This window comes from Chanos chanos, chromosome 2, assembly GCF_902362185.1.
Source record: "Chanos chanos chromosome 2, fChaCha1.1, whole genome shotgun sequence".
Lineage (NCBI taxonomy): Eukaryota > Metazoa > Chordata > Actinopteri > Gonorynchiformes > Chanidae > Chanos > Chanos chanos.
In genome coordinates, this window is record NC_044496.1 from 30,338,772 (window position 1) to 30,363,908 (window position 25,137).

General features: G+C 42.5%; 1 protein-coding gene across 1 annotated transcript in view; it reads left to right on the top strand.

The window, feature by feature from the left end:
* pak1 (p21 protein (Cdc42/Rac)-activated kinase 1) overlaps nucleotides 1-18,700 on the top strand; it is a 61,632-nt gene extending 42,932 nt beyond the window's left edge. The window contains exons 3-15 of the mRNA XM_030764956.1: nucleotides 2,790-2,887; nucleotides 4,097-4,244; nucleotides 4,652-4,689; nucleotides 6,818-6,931; nucleotides 9,003-9,207; nucleotides 12,729-12,792; nucleotides 13,129-13,177; nucleotides 13,981-14,093; nucleotides 14,655-14,772; nucleotides 15,490-15,589; nucleotides 16,117-16,313; nucleotides 16,563-16,700; nucleotides 17,334-18,700. Coding sequence (XP_030620816.1) covers nucleotides 2,790-2,887; nucleotides 4,097-4,244; nucleotides 4,652-4,689; nucleotides 6,818-6,931; nucleotides 9,003-9,207; nucleotides 12,729-12,792; nucleotides 13,129-13,177; nucleotides 13,981-14,093; nucleotides 14,655-14,772; nucleotides 15,490-15,589; nucleotides 16,117-16,313; nucleotides 16,563-16,700; nucleotides 17,334-17,420 — 1,469 coding nt within the window. The 3' untranslated portion in view covers nucleotides 17,421-18,700. The remainder of the gene's footprint in view (nucleotides 1-2,789; nucleotides 2,888-4,096; nucleotides 4,245-4,651; nucleotides 4,690-6,817; nucleotides 6,932-9,002; nucleotides 9,208-12,728; nucleotides 12,793-13,128; nucleotides 13,178-13,980; nucleotides 14,094-14,654; nucleotides 14,773-15,489; nucleotides 15,590-16,116; nucleotides 16,314-16,562; nucleotides 16,701-17,333) is intronic.
* Nucleotides 18,701-25,137: the final 6,437 nt, after the last annotated feature.

Sequence of the window (25,137 nt, forward strand, 5' to 3'; positions counted from 1 at the left end):
ACACACACACACACACACACACACACACACACACACACAGTCTCCTCACACACACTCACAGTCTCCTCACACTCACACACAGTCTCCTCACAGACACACACACACACACACACACCCACACACACACACACACACACTCACACACAGTCTCCTCACACACACACACTCACACACACACACACACACACACAGTCCCCTCACAAACACACACACACACACACACACACACAGTCTCCTCACAGACACACACACACATACACACACAGTCTCTTCACACACACGCACACATACACACCACACACACACACACAGTCTCCACACATACAGACTGTCACAGTTTGGCTTGCATTTGGGTTCTCGTATTTCAGCAGCTCTCAGTTTTGTGTTAAGTAGCAGCCTGTTGACACATCATTAGCCTTAAACACTATTTTTATAATATGTTTGAGATGCAGATTTACATTTGGAAAAGTAGGCTGCTCCAGTTGCGTGTATGTATGTAGGTGCCTTCCAACAGGTCAATAGATTCAATCAATAGATTCCAAAAGTATATTTATTGGAATCGGCCACCTTATTGTTACTGGCTAAATAGGTACAATAACAAAACAAACAAAAAATATATGGAGCCATGCAACACAATATTTACAATACATACCATTCTTTGTAAGAATTATCAGTCATGAGAATTGATCATATCATCATGATCATCATGTATATCAAAAACGTCATAGTTACATTGAAAACACATCGATTCACCTTCAGTTCATTCAAGATGGTTCGAACATATTTTGACTCAAGTCAAAGTCCATCAATATTTATTCAAGAGCTCATAATTTAGAGTCCTTCCTTTGACTAATATTTTAACCTATTCTTCACACAGTCCATTATGCCACAAGAGGTGTTGTGCAAGCTCAAGAGTTCATTCTCAGTACTTTGTGTGTGATTGTTCCTTATTGTTCAAGTAGTCCATAGTCAGTGTGTGCACATAAAGATCAGGAAAGATCATTTCATGTGTCAGGTAAGCACAAGGTAAGTATGATCACATATACACCTTGGACATTCAGCATTTAGGTTAAGTATCAGATATTTTCATGTTTACAAGCTTGTTTATTGTTATTCTTCAACAATAAACAAATCTTAGTAATTGGTCGTTCTGTAACATTTGTCTTTGTTTTCAGACTCAACCTATGGACAATTCCCTTTGAATCTTTCTTTGTGTCAATAACCCTTCCTAACATGCAAGATCCCCTTGGTGCAGTGGGATCTGCAACCAACACAATGTCTCCAGACACATAGTTTTGTTTCTGCTTAAACCATTTCTGCCTTTCTTGTAAACTTGAAAGATACTCCCTAACCCACCTCTTCCAAAATATATCAGCCAAGTATTGCACTTGCTTCCATCTGCGTCTACTATATGTGTCTGATTTCTGAAATAAATCAGGGGGTAATATGGGTTGCCCTTTAAGAAGTAAAAGGTGGTTAGGTGTCAAGGGTCATTGGGGCTATCTGACATGGTGGTGAGTGGGTGACTATTGATAACAGCTTCTGCTTCACAGATGAAGGTATGAAGGGATTCGTCATCTAGTGTTTGCTCCCTTGTGATTGACAAATGTTTGTTTTACATGTTTTATTTGCCTCTCCCATACTCCTCCAAAGTGTGAAGTTGCAGGTGGGTTATATGTCCATTTTATACCTTTCTGTTGCAGAGCAGAGTTTGTTGCTTTGGTTCCATTCTTTAATGGTATTCTTAAATTCATGGTCAGCTGAAGTCAAACTGGTTCCATTGTCAGATCTTATTTGCTGTACTTGACCTCATCTGCTTATGAACCTGCAGATTGCATTGATACATGAATCTGTGTCGAGTGAATTGGCTATTTCCAAATGTATTGCTGTGAGACGTGTAAAAATGACACCATTCCTTTTCACTTCACTCCGTCCTCTTTTCACTATTATTGGACCAAAGAAGTCTGCTACAACAAAGGTAAATGGTGGCAAGTCTGGTGTTATTCTTTACTTTGGCAAGTCTGCCATCTTTTGCTCACCTAAATTAGAATGTAAGCGTCTACAGAAAACACACTTAGAGCATATCTTTCTGGCCAGAGAATTTGCTGCTGGAATCCAGTACTGCTGCCGCAGTTTGGCCAACATGTGGTTCCTTCCACAGTGGCCTAGTTGTTCATAAATGTGTTTTAACACAAGTTTGGACACATGATGGTATTTTGGAAGAATCACAGGGTTTTTTCTGTTCTCAGGCATAGCTGTCTTTAATGACAGCAGGTGTCATTAAAGAAACTAAATCATAAATGGCTCCTACAGTGTATGCTCACTGCTCTTAGTGTGTGGGTGTGTGTGTTCATCAGTCTCTCTGTTAAAATGCAGAAGTCAAATTTCCCTGTTGTGGGACTAATAAATGGATTGAACTTAAACTTAGAACTTAAACCTAAAAGACTGCTTTGGCCACGGCAGCTGTTTTGGATGAACGGAGTTCAGACAAACGAGACACTGCCATGGTGTGTGAAAGACAAAGACTTTCCAACTGGTACTTCCCAGCACAGACCATCCCCTCTTTAAACAGAGGAGCAGAGTTCCTATCCATCTGAGTTCAGTCCTGTTTGATTAACCTGAGAGGAGCTTTTTTCAGGTTATTTAACTAGCTGAGGAAGAGCAGTAGAGAATACATTTGAAGTAAAACATGCATGGTAGAACAATGCCAAACCAAAACATTAACTCTCGTGCTCTCTCTCTCTCTCTCTCTCTCTCTCTCTTTCTCTTTCTCTTTCTGTCTCTTTCAGCCAACAAGAATAAGAAGGAGCGGCCTGAGATCTCTCTGCCCTCGGATTTTGAGCACACCATCCACGTTGGCTTTGACGCTGTCACTGGAGAGTTTACGGTAAGTGTGTGTTCTGTTTTACTGTACATGTGTGTGTTACTGTATGTGTGTGTGTTCTGTGTGTTACTCTACATGTGTGTGTGTTCTGTGTTACTCTACTTGTGTGTGTTCTGCCTGCTTTTCTCTTCAGACTCCACCGCGACCTCAGTCTGTTCTCTTCTTACACACTTCAGTCGGCCTAGCTAACATACTGCTTTTCTTTGACTGTGTGGTCAAGGTCGGCATGACAGTTAAATTGAGTCATTTGTGTTTTGGCACATATCAGCTACAAAGACTGCATGGGTGTGGCCTCCACTTGGTCATCCTCACTCATATATATTTATATTTATATATGTGTCCATGCTGGAACCATTCTAATTAACCCAATAACTGGACATGTGAAGCACTCTCTCTGTTTTCTGGGTCATAACAGTCATAATGGGAAGTTTTTTGGTTGAATTCTGTGTTTATTGGAAGCATGCTGATCTACTAAGCAGCACATTTACAAATAGATTAAATTAATTAGCTCTTAAAGAGAGTGCAGTGACTGTTGACTTAACCTGCAGCGTGCCTTCTCCACTTACCCTGCTCAGAATCTCTTTTCTGTTCACACACATGGATGGATGAGGTCTTCAAGATCTTAACATTAGGATTCATGAATTATATTCATCTCTCTCCCTCCACTATCATTATCTAGACCTCATTTTATCATTATTAAAGGCTATGCAACACACACGCTGGTATACACACACCTAATGTTGCTTTTACATACTTACATAACTCTCATCATAGCTAACATTTTCCGCACCATGGTAAGGAAATGAGTAAAGACATTTGGAGAGAGAGAGAGAAAGAGAGAGAGCAAGCAAGAGATGTGACCCAGTTCTCTGACCACTGTGGAAGACATCTCATGCCCAAGACATCATCCATATTTTAAGCTCTCCGCCCATTTCTCTGTATCTGTGTATATGTATATTTTGGTATATGGATTTTTGATTGATTGTGTGTGTGCGTTTTTGTGTGCGTTTGTGTGTACGTTCGTGTGTGTGTCTGTGTGTGTGTGCGTGTGTGTGTATGTGTGTGCGTGCGTGTGTGTGCATGCATGTGTGTGTGTGTGTGCGCGTGCGTGTGTGTGTGTACGCGTGTGCGTGCGTGTGTATGTGCGTGTGCGTTTGTGTATACGTTCGCGCATGTGTGTGTGTGTGTGCGTGTGCGTGTGTGTGTGTGTAGGGGATGCCGGAGCAGTGGGCTCGTTTGCTCCAGACCTCCAACATCACTAAGCTGGAGCAGAAGAAAAACCCCCAGGCCGTACTGGATGTGCTGAAGTTCTATGACTCCAAGGAAACAGCTAACAGTCAGAAATACATGAGTTTTACAGGTGACACAGGGAGCACACTTTCACCCCTAACACACCAGCAGTGTGTCAGTCATTATGTTTGACTCACGTGTCGTAGGCTTAATTACCATGCCTCTGTGCGTTAGCAGTGGAGTTTGTTCCAGCGGAGATTTTGTTCAGTGCATGGTTTCATTGTCGTACAAGGAAATTAGGGTTTAGCTTAACAGGTCAGGTTGTAACTGCCTTCATGGCTTAGGTCAGATGAGACAGGACTGGTCCAGAGCAGGAATGTCCAGGAGAACTGGACCAGTGTTATGAACTGGGTGACATGTAGAGCTGCAGTTGTGATAGATAAGGAGTAAGGAGGCAGGAAACCTGCAGGATAGATCTAATGACCTGAACATGTTGACAAACTTCATCCCTGTTTCTTCCTCTGTTTTTTGTTTCAGATAAAAGTGCAGACAATTATAACTCATCTAGTGCTGTGGTAAGTACCTCATCTGTTTATGACCATGCCAATAAATAATATATTGCCAGATATTTGTCACTGTAAAAAAAAAACACACAATGCAGACTAAAGTCCATCTGGCCCAAATCTATTTTTTTTTTTTTTTTGTTCTGATTTTGCACCCGCTCTTAATTTTCTCAGATAAAATTACCCATGCTAGGCAACAGGGGATATGATTTCCTTTGACGTTTATTCAGAGCAGTCTGTGTGGGAATCTGGGACATGAGTTCCCTTACATTGGCCTAGATGCAGTCAGAGAGAGAGACAGAGACCATCTCATCTAACCAATGAATACTGAGAAACTGACAGAGGAGAAGCGATCGTTTTGTTTTATTCCTGAAGGAAGGAGGGCAGGCAGAAAGAGAGAGCAAGAGAAGGGAGAAGAAGAGTGGCTAAGACAGTGCAGTCAATGAGAAACGGTGGAAGGGGACAGCCCTGAAGACATACACATTCTAGCATAACCCTACACTGACAAACAGAAAGACACTGTTTTCGCCAAAAACTCATTCTCTCTTTTTGGAAAGAGCAAAGACCCAGTTTGAGCTGGTTTCAGTCTGTGTGTGGTGAATTAGGTCTGGTTTTAGGGAGACTAGCCGCAGGTCTGGTTTTAGAGAGACTAGCCACAGGTCTGGTTTTAGAGAGACTAGCCACAGGTCAGCTGAGTGAGTTGGGGCCACTGTTGCGTCAGGTCTAATCACTCTTGCTTTTGTGGTATGTTCCACAGTGACTGATTGACTGGGTGAAACCCATCCTCTGTGAGGTATAAACTTGGTTACTTTGTCAGGCCTTTTTTCTTTTATGTCTTAGCCCAGTATATTGTTGTTTTTTTTTTTTTAAACAGGCTTCTTAGCCACTCTGCAGCTTGTCGGTGCAATGCTGATATTCAGGGACTAGAGCACTGTGTGTCTGTGTGTGTGTGATGGATTTGGATTTGTGTGTGTGATGGATTTGGGTTTGTGTGTGTGTGTGATGGATTTGGGTGTGTGTGTGTGATGGATTTGGGGGTGTGTGTGTGATGGGTTTGGGGGTGTGTGTGTGTGATGGGTTTGTGTGTAATGGATTTGGGGGTGTGTGTGTGATGGGTTTGGGTGTGTGTGTGTGATGGATTTGGGTGTGTGTGTGTGATGGGTTTGTGTGTATGTGTGTGTGATGGATTTGGGGGAGTGTGTGATGGATTTGGGGGTGTGTGTGTGTGATGGGTTTGGGGGAAGTGTGTGTGGTGGATTTGGGTGTGTGTGTGTGTGTGTGATGGATTTGGGTTTGTGTGTGTGTGTGATGGATTTGGGGGTGTGTGTGTGATGGGTTTGGGTGTGTGTGTGTGATGGGTTTGTGTGTATGTGTGTGTGATGGATTTGGGGGAGTGTGTGATGGATTTGGGGGTGTGTGTGTGATGGGTTTGGGGGAGGTGTGTGTGGTGGATTTGGGGGGGTGTGTGTGTGTGTGATGGGTTTGGGTGTGTGTGTGTGATGGGTTTGGGAGAGGTGTGCGTGGTGGGTGTGTGTGAGATGGGTTTGTGTGTGATGGATTTGGGGGTGTGTGTGTGTGATGGGTTTGTGTGGTGGATTTGGGTGTGTGTGTGTGATGGATTTGGGTTTGTGTGTGTGTGTGATGGATTTGGGTTTGTGTGTGTGTGTGATGGATTTGGGGGTGTGTGTGTGTGATGGGTTTGGGTGTGTGTGTGTGATGGATTTGGGTGTGTGTGTGTGATGGGTTTGTGTGTATGTGTGTATGATGGATTTGGGTGTGTGTGTGATGGGTTTGGGGGGGTGTGTGTGATAGGTTTGGGGGGGGGGTGATGGGTTTGTGTGTGATGGGTTTGTGTGTGGTGGATTTGGGTGTGTGTGTGTGATGGATTTGGGGGTGTGTGTGTGTGATGGGTTTGGGGGTGTTTGTGTGATGGGTTTGGGGGTGTTTGTGTGATGGGTTTCGGGTTGTGTGTGTGTGATGGGTTTGGGTGCATGTGTGTGATGGGTTTAGATGTATAATGAGAGTTGTTAAGCAGTGGAGGTGTTGTGTTGTCATAATTGAGTCTGGTGCACTTTGTGCTCACACGGTCATGTCAGTGGCCTAGCCTAAATTCCTCTCTTCTCTCCTCGGCTCTCCACAGAACTCCAAAACCGTGTCTGAGATGCCTGCTGTAGCAACGGTGTCGGAGGATGATGACGAAGATGAGGCCACACCTCCTCCTGTGATTGCTCCTCGCCCAGAACACACCAAATCTGTGAGTTCTCTCTTAGCTCACCCTTCTCCTCAAATTTTGTCTTTGTCTTTTATCTCCCCCCTCTCTCTCTCTTTCTTTCCCCCAAGTGATCAGTTCTGTCTGTTCTGTCTTAATCAAGGAATACCTCCCATTCTTGTACGCTGTTATTCTCCTGCTCTATACCCACCTTTTCCTCTACCCCACTTCCTCCTCTGCCCTTCCATTCCTTCCACCTCCTCTACCCAGCAGCCTTTACCCAGCCACCTTTACCCAGGCTCCTGCACCCAGCCACTTTTACCCAGGCTCCTGTACCCAGCCACTTTTACCCAGGCTCCTGTACCCAGCCCCCTCTATCGGCCTAGACCCTAGGTTCTGTAACTGCTCCTCTCCTTTTTGTCTCCTCTCATCAATTCTCTCTCTCTCGCTCTGTCCATCTCTGTCTCTTGTTCTCTCATTCTCTTGTTCTCTCTGGGCCCAGCGGATAGATGTGAAATAATGAGGTCTTTAAGTGAGTAATGTGCTACAGGCTGAACCTGATCTTAATGACTCCATGTGTATGGCCTGGTATACACCTCACTCTCCACTCATTAGGGTCTGTGTCTGTGTGTATCTGTGAGAGTGTGTGTGTGTATCTATGTGTGTGTGTGTGTGCAGGGACACAGGGGGCAGAATCATGTCTGCATTTCAGAGGAAAAGTGAGATTTGGGGGCACTTACCTGATGTAAGTGTTCCTGAGACCCTGTCCTGAGACAGTGTGAGGAGTTTTTTTTTTTTTTTTTGTAGGTTGACTGTCTGACAGGTGGGGTGTGTTTTCCTGACAACTGTGGCGGTGAATGGTGGGGGGTTGGACATCATGTTCATTAGTTCATCCTCTGAAGTCCTGTTAGAGAAGACGGATGGTCTACTGAGACGTGAGAGGAGAGCCAGGCTTTCTGAGAAGCTGAGTTTCCAGAAAGAAACTTTTTTGGTCAAAGCTAGAAAAGAATTGTTAGCATTGTTGTCAGGGTTAATGGAAGTATGTGCTTTGCGGTTTCAAAATTAGCTGTCAGCACTTTTTTTTCTCCCATTGTCCAGGGTAGCAACTGTAAATTCTCCATAGTTTGAGTATCTCTTGAGTATATGTAGAGTTAAATATGTTTCCATTTTCTCCTGACATTAGGATAGAAAGCACTCATTTGGTGATGGTCCACTGACTTGTTTCAAGCTGTAAGATTTAAGTAAGATTTAATTTAGTGACTCCACACACAAAGCCAGGTTTTGTTTAGGAGATAACAGGAGACAGACTTAGTCCCCCGTGCCTCCCCACCCTCCTTCTCAGAGACAGGCTCTGAGAAAAGCACAACAAAGCCTCTAGATTTTTCCCCCCAACACTCTCTAAAGCATGAAAGAGACCTTCTTTAGTGTGTTTAGTTGCATTTAAATATTTGGCATCAGATGTAGTGACTTTAGCCAAGAGTTTTTCTCTTTTTTTATCTGGATGAGAGAGGAGAGGATGTTCTCCTGGCACCATGTTGCTATGGACAGTTAGCAACTGACTACACCTGACAAATGTGAAATGGAAGGCGCCTGCTAAATTAAGCAGCACAGCCTTGAATTCCACATACAATCTGGTCAGTTAGGATTTCAGAAAAAGAAAGCTCAGAAATACAGTTGTGTACTCTGAGGAACAGAGAGTTCAGAAATACAGTCATGTACTCTGAGAAACGGAGAGATCAGAAATACAGTCATGTACTCTGAGAAATGTGGGATGTTTGGAGGTGCTCAGGATTAGCGGAGCAACAGCAGGATCAGTGAGGAGGGAAGAGTAGGAGGCTGAGAGAGAAGAGTCCAGCCTTGTTTTCTCCCATCCAGTCACCATGTCCCTGGGATGGAAAACTGTATCCCAGCATCCTCTAAGTGTGAGCATGTCCATCCTGGTGTTTAGATGAAAGAAGACTGTTCTGTGAGATTATGTAATGCAGTGAAATTCTGGGTGATCAGCTGTGGAGATGGAGCAGTTCTGATGCTGCTGGCTGAGAACTGAAAGCTGATGTCCAATATGGTCTTAAAGACAGGGCCCAAATCTAAAGCCTGACCTGTCTCGTCCTGACAGATCTACACACGTTCAGTGATCGAGCCTCTTCCTCCAGCCTCCACCAAAGATGTCGCTTGCTCGCCCATTTCCCCTCCCCCCGTCGAGAGCGGCAGCCCCAAAGCCACTCCCTCCACAGCCACGCCCTCTGCCACTGCGCCCCGTGCCGCAGACAAAACACGTAAGAAGACCAAGATGTCTGATGAGGAGATCCTCGAGAAGCTCCGTAAGTACTGTTCTCCCTTAAGGCCCGGTCCAAACCTGCAGAACTGCTCTGTCCAGTCACTATGAGCTTCACTGTGTGCTTCCAGTCACTGTGTTTCAGACACACACACACACACACGCTGACTCAGATTCATGGTCATGTTTTCACAGGACAAAACAGTCCAGTTAAGAAAATAAGGTGTAATAGGGTGTTTTAGATCCTCTGTCCTTCATAAACCAGTGGCCGTGCATCATTAGACTTCTGGTAGGGAAGTCCCTCTGTAGGGATGGAATTCTGTGACACATGCTGTTTGTAAAAGCAGAGCAAAGATAAGAGGTTTACACTTACACTCACACTGCTCTGTCAGAACAGTCATTTGGCTGTTTGTTTTGTTATATGACCAGAAAATCTGCCCTCACTCCTTTGGTCTGTGTGGTCTCACTCTTACCTGCTAATTGTGAGTGGCATCTCCCAACTTCTGTTCTTTTATTCCTGTGTTTTGAAGCTTCATGTGGAAGGTCAATTTCTGCAGCTCATGATCTTTGATGTTATGTGTCATTTTTATGTTATTTGTCCAAATGAAGTAATTGTTTAAACTGAATTGATGGACTGTGGTGTTTTGTTAATTATCCTGGGCCGTGTGTTTGAGCGGGCTTCATGTTTGGCATGTGTTTTGAAGAGCTTTTATTTTGTCAAAAACTTCATGCTACAGATGTGCTAAAGTCGCCCTCTACTGGTAAGGATGGGACACTGTTTTAAATGATCAGCCATCCAGAATGTCTCCCTCCCCTCTCTTAGTTGTCTGTCACTCAACTAACCTTACCGATTCTTTTCTCTAGTAAATGTCTGTCTGCTGGTGGTTGCCTGGTTACTCAATGGATGGGCTTCCTCTCCCTGTGTTCTCCTTGTGTGACCTGAAGTGTGTCATTACACTGACCTCATAAATGATGTTGTGACCTCATAAATGATGTCCTGTTCACAGTTTCTCTCACATTCCATGTCCTGTCTGCCTCACAGATTGAGGGTGTGAACTCTGTCTTTTCCTATCTGTCTTTTTCCATCTGTCTTTTTCCAACACCTTGTTTGTATGGTTACATTGATATTCCATGTCTTTGACAAACACAAATGTCAGAACAATTCACTGAAGCTCTTCTCTTGCCCATGATATCCCTCTTTTTTCCCGTTTGCTCTCTTTCCCTCTCTCTCTCTCTCACACACCCCAACCCTTTTTTTTAGTCTTTGACTTTTAAACATGTCGGTTATTTTTCCCAGAACCAGATTGGCATGGACCTGCTGACTGAGATTGTTGCTGCTTTTTGGTTGTTGTGTGGACCATTAAAATCAGGACTTCAAACCTGATTTTTTTCAATCGATTCGTTCCGAGCAGAATAGGTATTTTAACGTTTCCGGTTTTGCGTTCCACCTTAAATGATTATTCCCGAGCAGGTTAGAACCAGACGAAATACCGGTTAATAACGTTCCATGTAGGGCTGATATATGCATCTTTCGAACGGTATAAAAGTGTCTGTTGATAGATGTTTTACTCTATAGTCTCTATCGCCAACGACACGAAGCATTACAAAAACGCACTGGATCACTAACTAGGAGCGCTGTAGTCTAATCTGTACTAGGGCCGAAATCCACTGTGGCTTCCCGGTCATGAGAAACTGTGTGTCTAAGACCAACATTTTATAAGGTGCTGTAACCCTTATACTATGCCTGACTCTTCGAAGGACGGGGTACAAACACGGCGGGTTGCAAGAGGAATTAAAGTTCCTTCTGTTATCTTTATTTCTTCACAACACGGCAGGGACAGCAGTAATTGTTTTCTCACAAAAAACTCTCCCTCTCACAAACTAGGTCCGCCCCCTCTAAGGGTCCGCAAGGAAAATGTGTCTTTCTTGTCTTCCTGTAGCAAATAATAATACGTACTTAAAAAATGACATTATTAATAACACAAGTCATGAAATAATGAAATATGAAACAACAGATTATATAAAAGTTTTGGCTACAGGTGCATAGCATAATATTTACCCCCTCTGGCTGCAAATAGGAAGACCACACCACATTTCACTTTCACACTATATCACTGCCTGCCGTCGGTAAATTTATGTCCGCTATCCGAAGACATGAGTAACGTTAAGAGGAAGACAGGAAGTAAACTCCGCGCCAAAGTTATTGCAAGCAGAAAATATTTTAATATGTTGTAATAAATAAAAGAACGAAAAAATAACGTTATAACCGGTTAGCATTATTTCAAATAAATGTTTCTGTTCCAGAACATTAATAAATATAAAGTTTCTGGTTTCGTTTTTGTTTAGGGTTGCCACTTTTTATGTGGAGAAATAAGGGACGCCCCCCAAGAACAGCGGAGGAGTCATCATCAATTGGATTGGAAAAGTTTATCATGTTTATGGCTTATACAGGATAGTTGATAGGGTTATTTATTTAGATGTTTTAAATTGTACACTGTCTTATTTATATAATGTATCATATTTATGACTTATGAAATAAATAACTATCTTAACCTTCAGCCCAAAATCTAAGAGAATGAATGGGATATCAGGATGATATTTGCACTGATTATTGCCTAGCTTTTTGTATTGGTTACTGTGTAATATAGGCTAATGCAGGCTACAATATAGGTTACAGTTGGCAATATACAATTAATTAGACAATACATCATGTCCGCCTTGGGGGAGGTCTGAGGTATAAGGAATCGAGCGATTCCACTCTGTGTAGTCTGCTCTGCTCGGACATAGGTAGCACCTGCAGCGTGCTGTTAAAGGCCAGACATCCCTCCATGGGCGACCGAAAAACCTCGATGGCAAACTGTACAGTTTACCTTGTATTCGTCGCCAGGGAAAGGGCTGACCCACTGATCATTCATCCTAGTATCTCGACAGCCTCTTACGTTTCACCGGGGGCCTTGAGACATCATTAAAATAATAAGGAAAAGAAAAACACAGCGACTGAGGGTGCTATTTTTAATTGTAAGCTACAAGGCAACCGCTGAGTTACACCTAATGGAAACGATGACGCTGACGTGCAGTCTAACACATTACGCAGAGCTTGTTGGTCTATAGCTCACCACAGAAATTAAACTTCTCCACTCTGCATGTATAACTGGTTTGATTGTACTTGATGTTATGTTATTCTCAGCACTTTGAAGACCTAGTGTACATATGAAATGACGTGTATGAAAATACGGGACAAATCGCGTCCCTTATTGATTCAGTACTAGGCGCAGCACTTTACTTTCCAATACAGGACGATCCCGTATTATACTGGACGGGTGGAAATCCTATTTTTGTTCCTAGCGAAATATCGATTGTTTCTGGTTTTCATTTTCGTTTCTTGAACCGATTCAAAGACTTGATGAAAATATACCTCTCAGTCTTGTCTTCTCAGGAGTTGTTCTTGTAGTATTTCTGTAGTATTTTTGTCTCTCAACAGTTTGATGTTGCCTTTCTGTTTTGCGTAGCCCTCTGATGTTGCCTGGTTTTGATATTTCACTCTGTCCTCTCTTTCTGTTATTGCAGGCAGTATAGTGAGTGTAGGTGACCCTAAAAAGAAGTACACACGTTTTGAGAAGATTGGCCAAGGGTAAGTTACTCTTTCACTAGACGGTGCGAATCTACCAACATTTCCCACAGGCTTCAGCTTTGTATATCCACATATCCAGCACTGACAGTCATCTCTGACATGTTACATTCAGTATTGCCACCTCTGGCCAGACTGGAACCTGTATTAATCTTTTGTGTTGTCCATGCTAAGTAGAAAAGCATACATATTAAAGCAGTTTACATCCATTGTTTGTAGCAGTAGTTTTTTATCATTAAAACTGACGGTTCATCTTTCTCTCTCTCTCTCTCTCTCTCTCTCTTGCTCTCTCTCTCACTCCCTCTCCCTGTCTTTCCCTCTCTCTCTTTCTGTGTGTAGAGCTTCTGGGACTGTCTATACAGCGATAGACATTGCCACAGGACAGGAGGTAGAAGATTCTGTGCAGGCCTGATGCTGTGGTGTCCACTGTCAGATGACTGTACTGTAGTTACTCAGACAGTGACAAACAGAGTCAAACCCACTCAGCACTGCTCTGAGGAGGAGACATGTCATGATTGTGGCTCTGTTGTTCTCTTCTCAGACACACACTCAGTAGAGCACAACTCCTCTCAACGGTCCACTAACACCAGGGGGAATTCACTGACTCAGCAGTCACACAAGTCACGGATGTGTGTCCAAATTTATGGACATGACAAACACTGTTTGAAACCAAGTGTCTGTCACTGCAGATATTTTAAAATGACTTACACTGACCGGGCACACCCCCTCTTCTCTGAAGATGTATCATATTTAGACACAGAGGACGGCTACTCACCCAGAGTCTGTTAATCTGTCCATCATTAGCACTCAGTCAGTGGATCCTTGTTAGGAGGGAGCTGTTCACAAGGGGTCTGATCATGCCTCACATTACATACTCAGATCCTACATTTAGAGCCTGTTTTACAAGGACAATGAAACAAGCTTGCTGTGTTAGATGATGGGCCAGTAGACTAATTATGTGGCAGGTCTAGATTAATCTGTATTTTTTTTAACATTCTTCCTGAGCTGGGCTGGCACTGTGAGTGTGGATGAGGGGACGTCTTCGTCGGCCAGTGCACACACCCTTTTATGGGCACAGACAGACTGTCTGTGTCACACAGTCCTTAGGGAATGAAACAGTGTGTGATGTTTGATGGTTAAAGGTTTTTTAGAGAAGTCACTAAATGACTGCTGGTTGTTCTTTTCTGTCAGGTGGCCATAAAGCAGATGAATCTCCAGCAGCAGCCCAAGAAAGAGCTGATAATTAATGAGATTTTAGTCATGAGGGAAAACAAGAACCCCAACATTGTGAATTACCTGGACAGGTGGGTCACCTGACAACTAAATGTCATCACCAGATTTAGACTCGCACAAAAACTCAGTCAAGACAAAAAACTCACAAAAAGTCAACTTTTGGTTCATTTCATACTGAGTAATGAAAGTTTAGTGCAATGACAAAGTTCTAAATATTTCAGGGCTAGAGACTTTAATACTGTCAGCATGTCATTAGGATTCACTGTATATTGTGTTTGACTATTAGAAACCCCCCAGTGTATTCCCTTGTGTATTCCCTCCCCGCACCTGTTTAGTTTTGTGTTGAATTGTCCATTATCTTATTCCCACATATTCAAACACAATAAACAGTATTGTCAAAGCAAATAGTTGGAGGAAGGGTGTCTTGTTGCCACAGCGACCATCTTTGCCATGCCCATAACGTGGGATCTGGGAGTTCAGACTGTTTTTTTCTTTTGTTTTTGTAAATGTTTTCTCTGTGTCCATGGTTGCCTGTGCATCCCAGCAGTAATGTAACCCAGTAGTCCTGTTGCCATAGCAGCTCTCCTTCCATTGTTTTTTCTTGTGTGAACAAAGCTGTGTGGTTTCCATAGTTACCTGGTCGGAGATGAGCTGTGGGTGGTTATGGAGTACCTGGCGGGAGGTTCTCTGACGGACGTGGTGACGGAGACATGTATGGACGAGGCACAAATTGCTGCTGTGTGTCGTGAAGTGAGTAACATTTATAACAGATGGTTCAGTGTCCGTCCAGCAGTGGAGATTCACACTGTTCAGTGTCCGTCCCGCAGTGGAGATTCACACTGTTCAGTGTCCGTCCAGCAGTTGAGATTTTCACTGTTCAGTGTTAGTCCAACAGTGAAGATTCACACTTGTTCAGTGTTGGTCCAACAGTGGAGATTTAAACTATTTAGTGTTGCTCCTTTCAAACCCATGGCATGTCTCATTCTCTCAATCCCTCAATCCATCCTCTCTTCTGTAAATTGAAATGTGACTAGAGACCAGCATGATTTTCTGTGTGGCCATGGCAACTTTTTCTTTCTCTCAAAGTCATTGCTTTGCTCTGTCTGTGTTCTGTCACAGAGCTGCCCATGTAACATATGCACACACACAATCTGCATGCAGGTCACACAAACACACACACACACACACACACCTGAATCTGAAACACCATGTAAAGAGCAGGAATGTACTTCTCCCAGAGAAAAATCCAAACAGCTAAAAATTTGTGTGTTTACACTCCACGGTCATTTGACAGTTACCACAGTGGTTAAAGAGAAATTGTGACTTGAATTACACTGTGGTTCACTTTGTGCTTTAGGCCTGACAGTATATATGATCATAAGGTAATTTAACCTCATGAACTTTGAGCTTTTGTTCCCACATGTACCCCTCTCTGAATGAAGCTTTCTTTTGATCTCTGGTTCACAGTGTCTACAAGCATTGGAGTTCCTGCACTCAAACCAGGTTATCCATCGTGACATTAAAAGTGACAACATTCTGCTGGGGATGGATGGTTCTGTTAAACTCAGTGAGTTCAACCTAACCCTCACCTTTCTCTCACATCACAGCAACTCACAGGGATTAATGCCAGTCAGTAGTATGTCATATTAATCTAAAAGTTTCACATTAAGTGGTTTATTTTTTTAACTATACATAAATATATGGGCAGAATATTTTTCTGATTACCACAGTGCTTAGATGCCAGATTTAACAAATTATTCTTAGTTCCTGCCAGCAGAGGGCAGTCACAATTCAAACTTTGTCAGATGTGACCAGATTTCATTTTAAGTGTTTGTGGGTTTCATAGTGCTCTGCATTTGAATGAAAGCTGTCAGAGTTTCTGTTGCCTGTAAAGACTTCTTGCTCAGAGGAGTGGTATTGTGGGGTGACTGGGTTTAGCACAGTTAAACTTTAGCACAGTTAATCTTTAGCACAGTTAATCTGTAGCACAGCTAACCTGTAACACAGTTTAACATTAGTACAGTATAACATAAGTACAATTTACCATACACACAGTTAACATGAGTCTAAAGCATGGTGCCTGTGCCCCCACAGCGGATTTTGGCTTCTGCGCCCAGATCACGCCAGAGCAGAGTAAGAGGAGTACCATGGTGGGCACACCCTACTGGATGGCCCCAGAGGTGGTGACCCGGAAAGCCTACGGTCCTAAAGTGGACATCTGGTCTCTAGGCATTATGGCTATTGAGATGATAGAAGGCGAACCACCGTACCTCAACGAAAACCCACTGAGGGTAAGGCCTGGAGAGAGAGAGAGAGAGAGAGAGAGAGAGAGAGAGTGTGAGTGTGAGTGTGTGTGAAATAGGGGAGAGCAGTCATAAAGATACACTGAGGTGTACTGTTCCATAGTTTAGTTTAGATGTTGGCTGTGAGAGGGTGAGATCAGAAGCCATGAAGACATGACATGAGTGTTTTATTAGATCAGTTGTAGTGACAGTGTAGTTTAACTTTGACAGTGTAGTGTTGCTCTGTCCATCTTTCAGGCACTGTATCTCATAGCAACCAACGGAACTCCGGAACTGCAGAACCCTGAGAAACTATCAGCAATATTCCGAGACTTCCTTAACCGCTGTCTGGAGATGGACGTGGAGAAGAGAGGCTCAGCTAAGGAGCTTCTACAGGTGTGTGTGTGTGTGTGTTTGTGTGTGTGTGTGTGTCTGTGTGAGAGAGAGAGAGGGAGAGAGAGAGAGAATTCTGATAGCGTCAGAAAAGACCTGAAATGCTTTTCTGTAAGGATTAGAACTTCCTGACAAACTGTGGTAAATAGACTATAGTTAAGTAAGTTAAGTACTTTTATTGTCACACACACACTAGGAACAGTGAGCAGTGAAATTCAACCTCTGCATTTGATCCATCCTATACACCCACACAAGGAGCAGTGAGCACACACAAATTAGGAGCAGTGGGCAGCCGCAGTACAGCGCAGGGCCCAGGGACCAACTCCAGTTCTTTAGCCAATGCCTTGGTCAAGGGCACTGACATGAGTATTAACTCCAACATACATGTCTTTGATAGCTGCACATATGACACTGATTGTCAGTCATTTTGTCAAATCTCAGCTGAATTAGCAACAAGATGGCTTGTAAAGATATCATTAATTAGTCAGAAAAGAACAGTCTGAATCACGTAATGTAATCATAGCTGAAACATGCAGATTCAGCACAAATTAATGAAAAAAACACAACAAAACAAAAGCTCAGAATGAGATTTAAAGTTTTGAGTCTGGGACATTCTCCTCTCTCCTCCTTCCTCAGCACCAGTTCCTGAAGATGGCCAAGCCTCTGTCCAGTCTCACTCCACTGATCCTGGCCGCTAAGGAAGCAGCCAAGAACAACCGCTAACCTGTCAGAAGAAGCCTTTCCCTTCCAACCTCTCTCTCCTGCCTGCATCCCCCCAAACCTGCCTCTGTCTGTCTCCTCCCTCTGGGGGAGGGGTCACATTGTAGGAATGGCTTTTGAGAGAGTCCTGCCCCCCCCCCCTCCCCAACCCCCACATCTCTGCCTCTACTGTAAGGGTAACGGGGTGACAGCAGAAAGGTCACAAAGGACACCAAAGAGGCTCGTATGATGTGACTTTTAGGATGATTTCACTTGAAGGAAGTAGCAGTAGCCTCAGCATGTCCCCAGGCTCAAAGGATTATGGGAGAGCAGTTTGCACATTTGTCCGGCAGAGAAAATCCTCCACACTCCTGATCACAGACTCTCGCTGGGTCTGGGGTTTCCATTCTGCTTTCTTTTCAGTCTTTTTTTTTTTTCTTTTGGCTTGTTTCTTTTTGCCTGTCTGAATGTTTGTTTGTAGGTACGTCTATTCATGTGCTGTAATGCAGTTTTTTTGGTTGTTTGTTTTATTGCATTTTTAAACAGGTTTTCCATTGGGTTCGACAGCAGATTAGTGTATGTTGCAGTATGAAACATGGTACAGTTTTATGATGCTGATTTAGGGGAAAAAATAGAATATTTTCCAGGGAATGATGAGGTACTGAGTGGAAAATGGTACGCATGTCTATTTAAATGAAACATTAGAGTTAATAATGCTGTAAAAGACAAATTCATTATGGTACATGAACAATGCTTGTTGATGAAGCAACTGAAAAAGAAATGAAAAAGCCCTGTCTACTTTAATTTTGGGTAAAAAAAATGGAATGACATGTAAAACAAAAGTTGAAACTCCTGACTGATATAAACCGTCCTTTTGTCTTGTTTAGTAAAACAAAAAACAAAACAATGATGTATATTTCTTGTTGACAACAGTTCAGAAAAAAATGAATGAAACTTTGTATAGCAGTGTGTGTACTGTCACAAACATTGAATTAATATTAATGTCCAAAAAAAAAAAAAAAAAAAACCCTGAATGCTTTAAGCAAGTTTCTCTTTTTAATGTAGCGTTGATGAACCCTTTGGCCTTAAACTATTTCACAGGGACAAGATGAAATTACACAGATGGCACAGTTTACTGTCAACTGTCTCTTTGGTTCAGCCTTAGGGATGGACGGTAATTAGTCTGAAAGAAAATCTATGTAATACACAAGTCTTGTTCTCCCTGTTTGAGCCATAATTTCTTTATAAGTCATTTTGATTAACTGAAATTCTCAACTTATGACAAGATGAATAAAAGCTGTACAAAATGATGGACTTTAGTGACAGATATTCATGATTGTTGTGTGGTTGTGTTCTGTAATTGGACTTTGGCATGCACACAGGTGGGTCAGGTTTAAAGTGTTTGTCTTGTATGTGGCAACTGCAGAGTGCAGGCAGGCAGCCCAGGGACCTGAGGACTGGAGCAGTTTTAACTGTAAAGATGAAATAGGAATTGAATGTGAAGGGCACACAAAAATGAAAATAATTGCTCACATACTTAACAAATTAATGATGATATGTGTTATTGGTGCATTTCACTATTGTGCTATATATATCCTAACAAATGTTGGATTGTCTTGTGATTTTACAAGTAAACGAACCGGAGCAAAAGCGCGCTTGGAGAAAAGCTTTATTTGGTGGTGGTGGAACCCGGCAGCAAGTCCGCTTGCGCCGCAGTTTAACTCAGAGAGCTGTTACCGTGATCAGCCTTTTATACCATGAAGCAAACAGACAATAGGTGTATAACGTTGCTTGATGCAAATCAGAATCTAGGTGTTAATGCTAAATTCCCCTTTTGTCTGTGATGGCTGCCATTCGCCCATTACCGGTTGTATTTTGCCTTAATCAATTGCTATTGGCTCCAACAGTAATGCGGCGCCAAAGGTGTGAAGCTTTCTTTGTATCTATGGTAATAAAACCATCAGGTTAAACAGTTCTCCCATCATGAACCATGTCTGTTCAGACGTCACTATAATCTTACACAAATCTGCACATTTTCTAAATACTTTTTCAATTGTATTTTAGAATTTGACCCAACATGAAAGAGTAATACTCAATTTGCATAGAAGTCTTAAAAAAACACTTTGAATCCATATGTGGTGTGAACAGCAGTGGCTCACATGGATTTGGATAAGCGTCTAGTTTTAAGCTAATGCTGTTTTGTCCAATGCCGGAAAAAGGTGGCTTGCCCCCTCTGAGTTGGGACTGAGTTACTGCCTCAAGTGGAGGAGTTCAAGTATCTCAGGGTCTTGTTCATGAGTGAGGGTAAAATGGAGCAGGAGATCGACAGGTGGATTGGGGCAGCGGCTGCAGTAATGCGCTCGTTGCACTGGACCGTCGTGGTGAAGAAGGAGTTGAGCCAGAAGGCAAAGCTCTCCATTTACCAGTCGATCTTTGTTCCAACCCTCACCTATGGTCACGAGCTCTGGGTAGTGACTGAAAGAATGAGATCGCGGATACAAGCAGCGGAAATGAGTTTCCTCCGCAGGGTGGCTGGGCGCACCCTTAGGAATAGGGTGAGGAGCTCAGACACCCGGGACGTGCTCAGAGCACAGCCGCTGCTCCTCCGCATTGAAAGGAGCCAGTTGAGGTGGTTCGGGCATCTAGTCAGGATGCCTCCTGGGTGCCTCCCTGTGGAGGTGTTCTGAGTGCGACCAACTGGGAGGAGACCCCGGGGCAGACCCAGGACACGTTGGGAGAATTATATATCTCGACTGGCCTGGGAACGCCTTGGGATCCCCCAGGAGGAGCTGGTGGATGTAGCTGGGGAAAGGGATGTCTGGGCTACCCTCCTCAACCTGCTGCCACAGTGACCCGGTCCTGGATAAGCGACAGAAAATGATGATGATAATGATGATGTTTTGTCATGCTAATGGTCTATACAAGATAAGGCTAATGGCTGACGGTGAATATTAAACCAAAGACTAGTGTATCATTCAGGTATGAGCATAACTTTACCTCACAATCAAAATAATCAGCCGCTGCAAATCTACTGTTCACAGCACTGAACTGTAGAGCTGTTAACACTGAACTGTTATTCAACACTGCCTTATTATTCAGAATAACGCTCCAGTCACCTTAATATCTATTAATTTATAGAATTATAGTAGCCAGTACAATAATACTTTTCAAATTCAATTCTCCTCAACTCAGTCCTCAATCCTCAACACCTATATCTCCTATATATAACACATTAAACTAAGGAATAATTTACCACATACCCTAAGTATAAAAAAAATAAATGCCAGTGTTTATTGCAACCGGTAGAGGATTCAGTAGTAGATTCAGATTGCATAGAACTGAATGCCACTGTTGGATGAAATTTGTTTATGAAAATCAGATGACATTTACTATGCACAAACATCTGTAATTATACACACAAGGAGCCAAACAAACTAGAAATAAAACAACTGTAACCTCACCGCCTTTAGTTATCTGACTAATATAACCATAAACGTAATAGGTATTAACCCATTCAGAGCCACCAGAATAACTATCTAAGTTGTGTTGTAATGGGGGAGGAAAGGAAGAGAAACTTAGTCCATGCCAGATGTACATGAGATGGTTTGCGGATGTTTTCAGTGATGAATTAACCTCTTCAGTTAATTTAGGACCGTGGCAGAAATGTGACCAGAACTTGCTTTTATAATCCAGAGAAGGTTGTAGGTCAGGGGTACTGTATCACAGACTCTGGTCAGAATCCAGACCCAAATACAATTTAATCTAGACCAAGACCTAAATCTGCATGCTAATTTAACTGGCATCTAGGTGAATAGTTCCAAACGCTGACATACACAGCGTAGAACCACGTGAATTTCCATTGCTTGCCAAGCACTTCCAGTGGTAAATTCATGAAATAACAGAATTTTTAAAACATTTAATGCATTATCTGTCATCAATATTGTAAATACTGTTATTTTTATGTGTGCTCAGCACGAACTGTTAATGTTTATCTTAATTAATAGTTATATTAGCCAGCAATCGAGGCTAACATTTCCATTTCACCAATGAGTTTCAGTCAGATCACTTTTAGTTATTGACATAGGGCAACATTAAATATTAATTTGTTCTTTTTATCAACAGGTTTATGATTACAGTTAGCTGCACTGCTACCATGTTAGTACACCTGATTAAAATTAATGTGGCTATATTTGGCTAACTTGACATTAGTTAGTTTTAGACAAACTGAGGAAAAATGAGAATGTGTTCTTGATGAAATACATTTCATTAACATAGCCTATTTGTTGTGGTTATTGAGGCTGGTGGAGCGATGATGACGCTGTTGAAGCAACCAGACTCCTCAACCCTCCGTGGCTTGGAGCTGATGCTGCAGGTGTGCAAAGAATTTACAGGCCGAGTACATCCATGGCAATGAGCAGGGTTCTTGGTAATGGCTTGGTTGTCATAGCCGTAGGTTCCTGGAACAGATTTGCTCTTCTTTGCCTTTCTGCTCTTGCTCTTTCTTCCAAGTTTGTTGGTTATGACTGGAGTGGTCACAGGAGATCTTTTTGTGTTTTGTTTTAGGTCTCCATGAAGGAGCCCTATTAGGGAGGGAGGTGTTACGACCTCCAGGACCCCCTCTAGTCCTGCAGTGGCAGAGGCTGTGGTGGTAACAGGGAGAATAAATTAATAAATGTAATAAATCCTTTTATTCATTTAAAAACCTAAATTTGTGTCAGCCTCCTTTTTATGTTGTGGTCTCATCAGCCGGGCCGTGACGTGTTACAATTGTTTTCTTGAATGCAGTTGATTGCCGTGTATATTTTGCAGAATTGACCAAACTTGGTTATTTAATTTTAGCAATTATTGGCATTTGTTGATATTTATTTGAAATGATACATGCTTAAATTGTACGTGAAAGTCTTGAAATAATATCAGGGATGTGTGGTGGAGATAGGGTTGCCATCTTTGTCATCAAAAACCTGGACACCAACAGACTGAATGCCTACTCACTAACACATTCCAATATAAAATGTTTGACAGAATTTTGAAAGTGTAGGAAAGTGCTGTAGGGTAGTGCCTTTTTTGCATCTGCTCAGTCAATGTAGGCAAATCTTACAAACCCGATAACGTAGTGCCTGACCAAAACCGTTTAATATTAGAAATCCTAAGGAAAGTGAAGGGAGCTAGATTTACGCTAAAAAATTAAATCTGACTTTAACAGGATCTTGCATTATGTAATGTGTGCAAACATAATGTATGCTAACATGAACAAACTCTTTCCTTCAAAAAACAAACCTGATATAACTGATAAACTGATTAAGTTGTCACTCCACCTTTCCACATACCAAACTGACATTAATGTATATGCAGTAAATATAATGACAGTTAAAAAATATACACAAATGGTTTAATATTTACCGTTTAATATCACGTTTGCTGCTGTCTGTGCTATAGAGAACTTGACAGCGTGGGGTTTGTTTGGAACTATTGAAAGCGTACATGAACCACGTGATCGCATGGCAGTGAGATCATTCAGTGTCACAACTCTCTCTCTCAATGGCTCTGGTTTGTCTGTATGGTTGTTTGGTTTTGTTTTTAAGAGATTCTGCGCTGTTTACTCGTCCTCAAAGTACCTCACTTGCATGTTCATGTTTCATCTTCTATCAGGTCCAAACACAGTAGCTGTAACAGCATCACTGTGACAACGTTACAGTCTGCAACACTCAAGTCAGATAGCTAGTCAATTTATCAACCAGTCATTTGTCATCGGTGTTAGCAAGCTAGTTCACAGATGTAAGCATTTACGAAAGAGAAGGGGGAAGGGGCGAGACATATACAACACCTGGACACTCACAGAGGATGAAGCTAAGAAGCCACAAACATACTACGATAAGTATACAGCATACCTCACACCCAAGTCTAATCCGATAAACGCTAGATACCGTTTCCATGAGAAAGTCCAAGGAAACACTAGTCATGCGAACACTTCGTAACAGAACTCAAGCTTTTAGTAAAAGACCATGGCTACCCAAACAGTGATGAGATGGTCAGAGATCGCATTGTGTTTGCTATAAATTCCCCGCATGTGTGTGAAAAGCTGCTTAGCCAGGGTGCAGAGCTGACATTGGAAAAAGCCATCGACAAGGCCACTCACATGAGCTAGCACAGGTGCATCTTAAAGAAGTGGTAGGGAGCAGAGACCACAGCAACCATGACACTGTGCATGCAGTAAGCTAAAAGTTAGAAACAAGACAGTAAAATACCATTAAAAATCCAAGGCCAAAAGATTTCAGTACAGCAAACAAGGAATGTGATTGGTATGGAGGCTCACACAGCGCAATGTCTGTCTGTCCAGCTAAGGGGAAGCAATGCATGAAATACAAAAAGTTCAATCACTTCACAAAATCATGCAAAACAAAATTCCCAGCACAAACAAAACCTCACTGGAGAACTGTACACACAACTGGAGAGGACAGTGCGGAGGAACAGGAAGAACTATACATTGATGGTCTCGCCACTGTGAACACAAACAAAAGCAATGAACAAGCTTATGCAGAAACTGAAACTGGCTCACCACAACAGAAAGTGAAATTCAAAATAGACACTTGTGCACAGATCAATGCCAATTCCAGAAAACATGTTCGACACATTGTTTAAAAACACTGCCATAAAACCAGCTACACATAGGCTCACTACATATGGAGGAGAATAAAGGGCATCTGCCAGTTGAAATGTAAATACAAGGACAGTTCAATGATGCTAGAATTCTACATTGTTGACAGCAAAGCCCCACCCATCTTAGGGATGAGAACTAGCTTAGATCTGAACTTGATCAAATTAATACTGGCTGTGACTGAAGGAAATGAGAAAGCAGACACTGACTCAAAGAGCTTAATGGAGAAATATACAGATGTTTTCCAGGGCATTGGAGAGTGTAATCTCCATGTTGACCCAGACACGATGTCTGTTGTAGGATCCCCGTGCAGGAAGCCGACTGAAGCAATAGCTCAACAAGATGGATGGAACCAACATTATCTGCAAGGTAACAGAACCCACAGAATAGTGGTAGTCGAAAAACCCCATTCAGGCAAATTAAGGGTGTGTCTAGACCCCAGAGACCTAAATAAGGCACTCTAAAGACCTCACTACCTCCGTCCTACATTAGAGGATGTCACCACAAAACTCGCTGGAGCTCAGTATTTTAGTGTCCTAGATGCTAGATCAGGTTATTGGGCCATAAAACTGAGCAATGAATCATCACTGTTGGAAACATTCAGTACACCATTGGGCAGATATAGATTTCTCAGACTGCCCTTCGAAATTAGTTCAGCCCTATTCCAAGTTGAGCAGATGAGACTTATGAAGGTCTTGCTGGTGTGGCTGCCATAGCAGGTGACATCCTGGTTTTCGGAAAAACCAAGCAGGAACATGACAATAATGTCAGAGCTATGCTAAAGTGCACAAGGGAGAAAGGGATAAGACTAAACCCTGACCAAACAAGTGCTTGCATACTTCAACCCCCAGAAAGAACTGAGACTCCAAGTAGATGCTTCGAAATGTGGCCTTGGTGCAGTCATGCTTCAAGATGGTAAACCAATTGCCTATGCATCCAGATTACTCAACAGCACAGAAGAGAATTATGCTCAAATCGAAAAGGAGCTGTATCCAGTACTCCTCGGATGCAAGCGTTTCCGTGAGTATGGCCGGACACTAATTGTAGAATCAGACCAAAACCACTGGAAGCAATAACTTTCAAGTT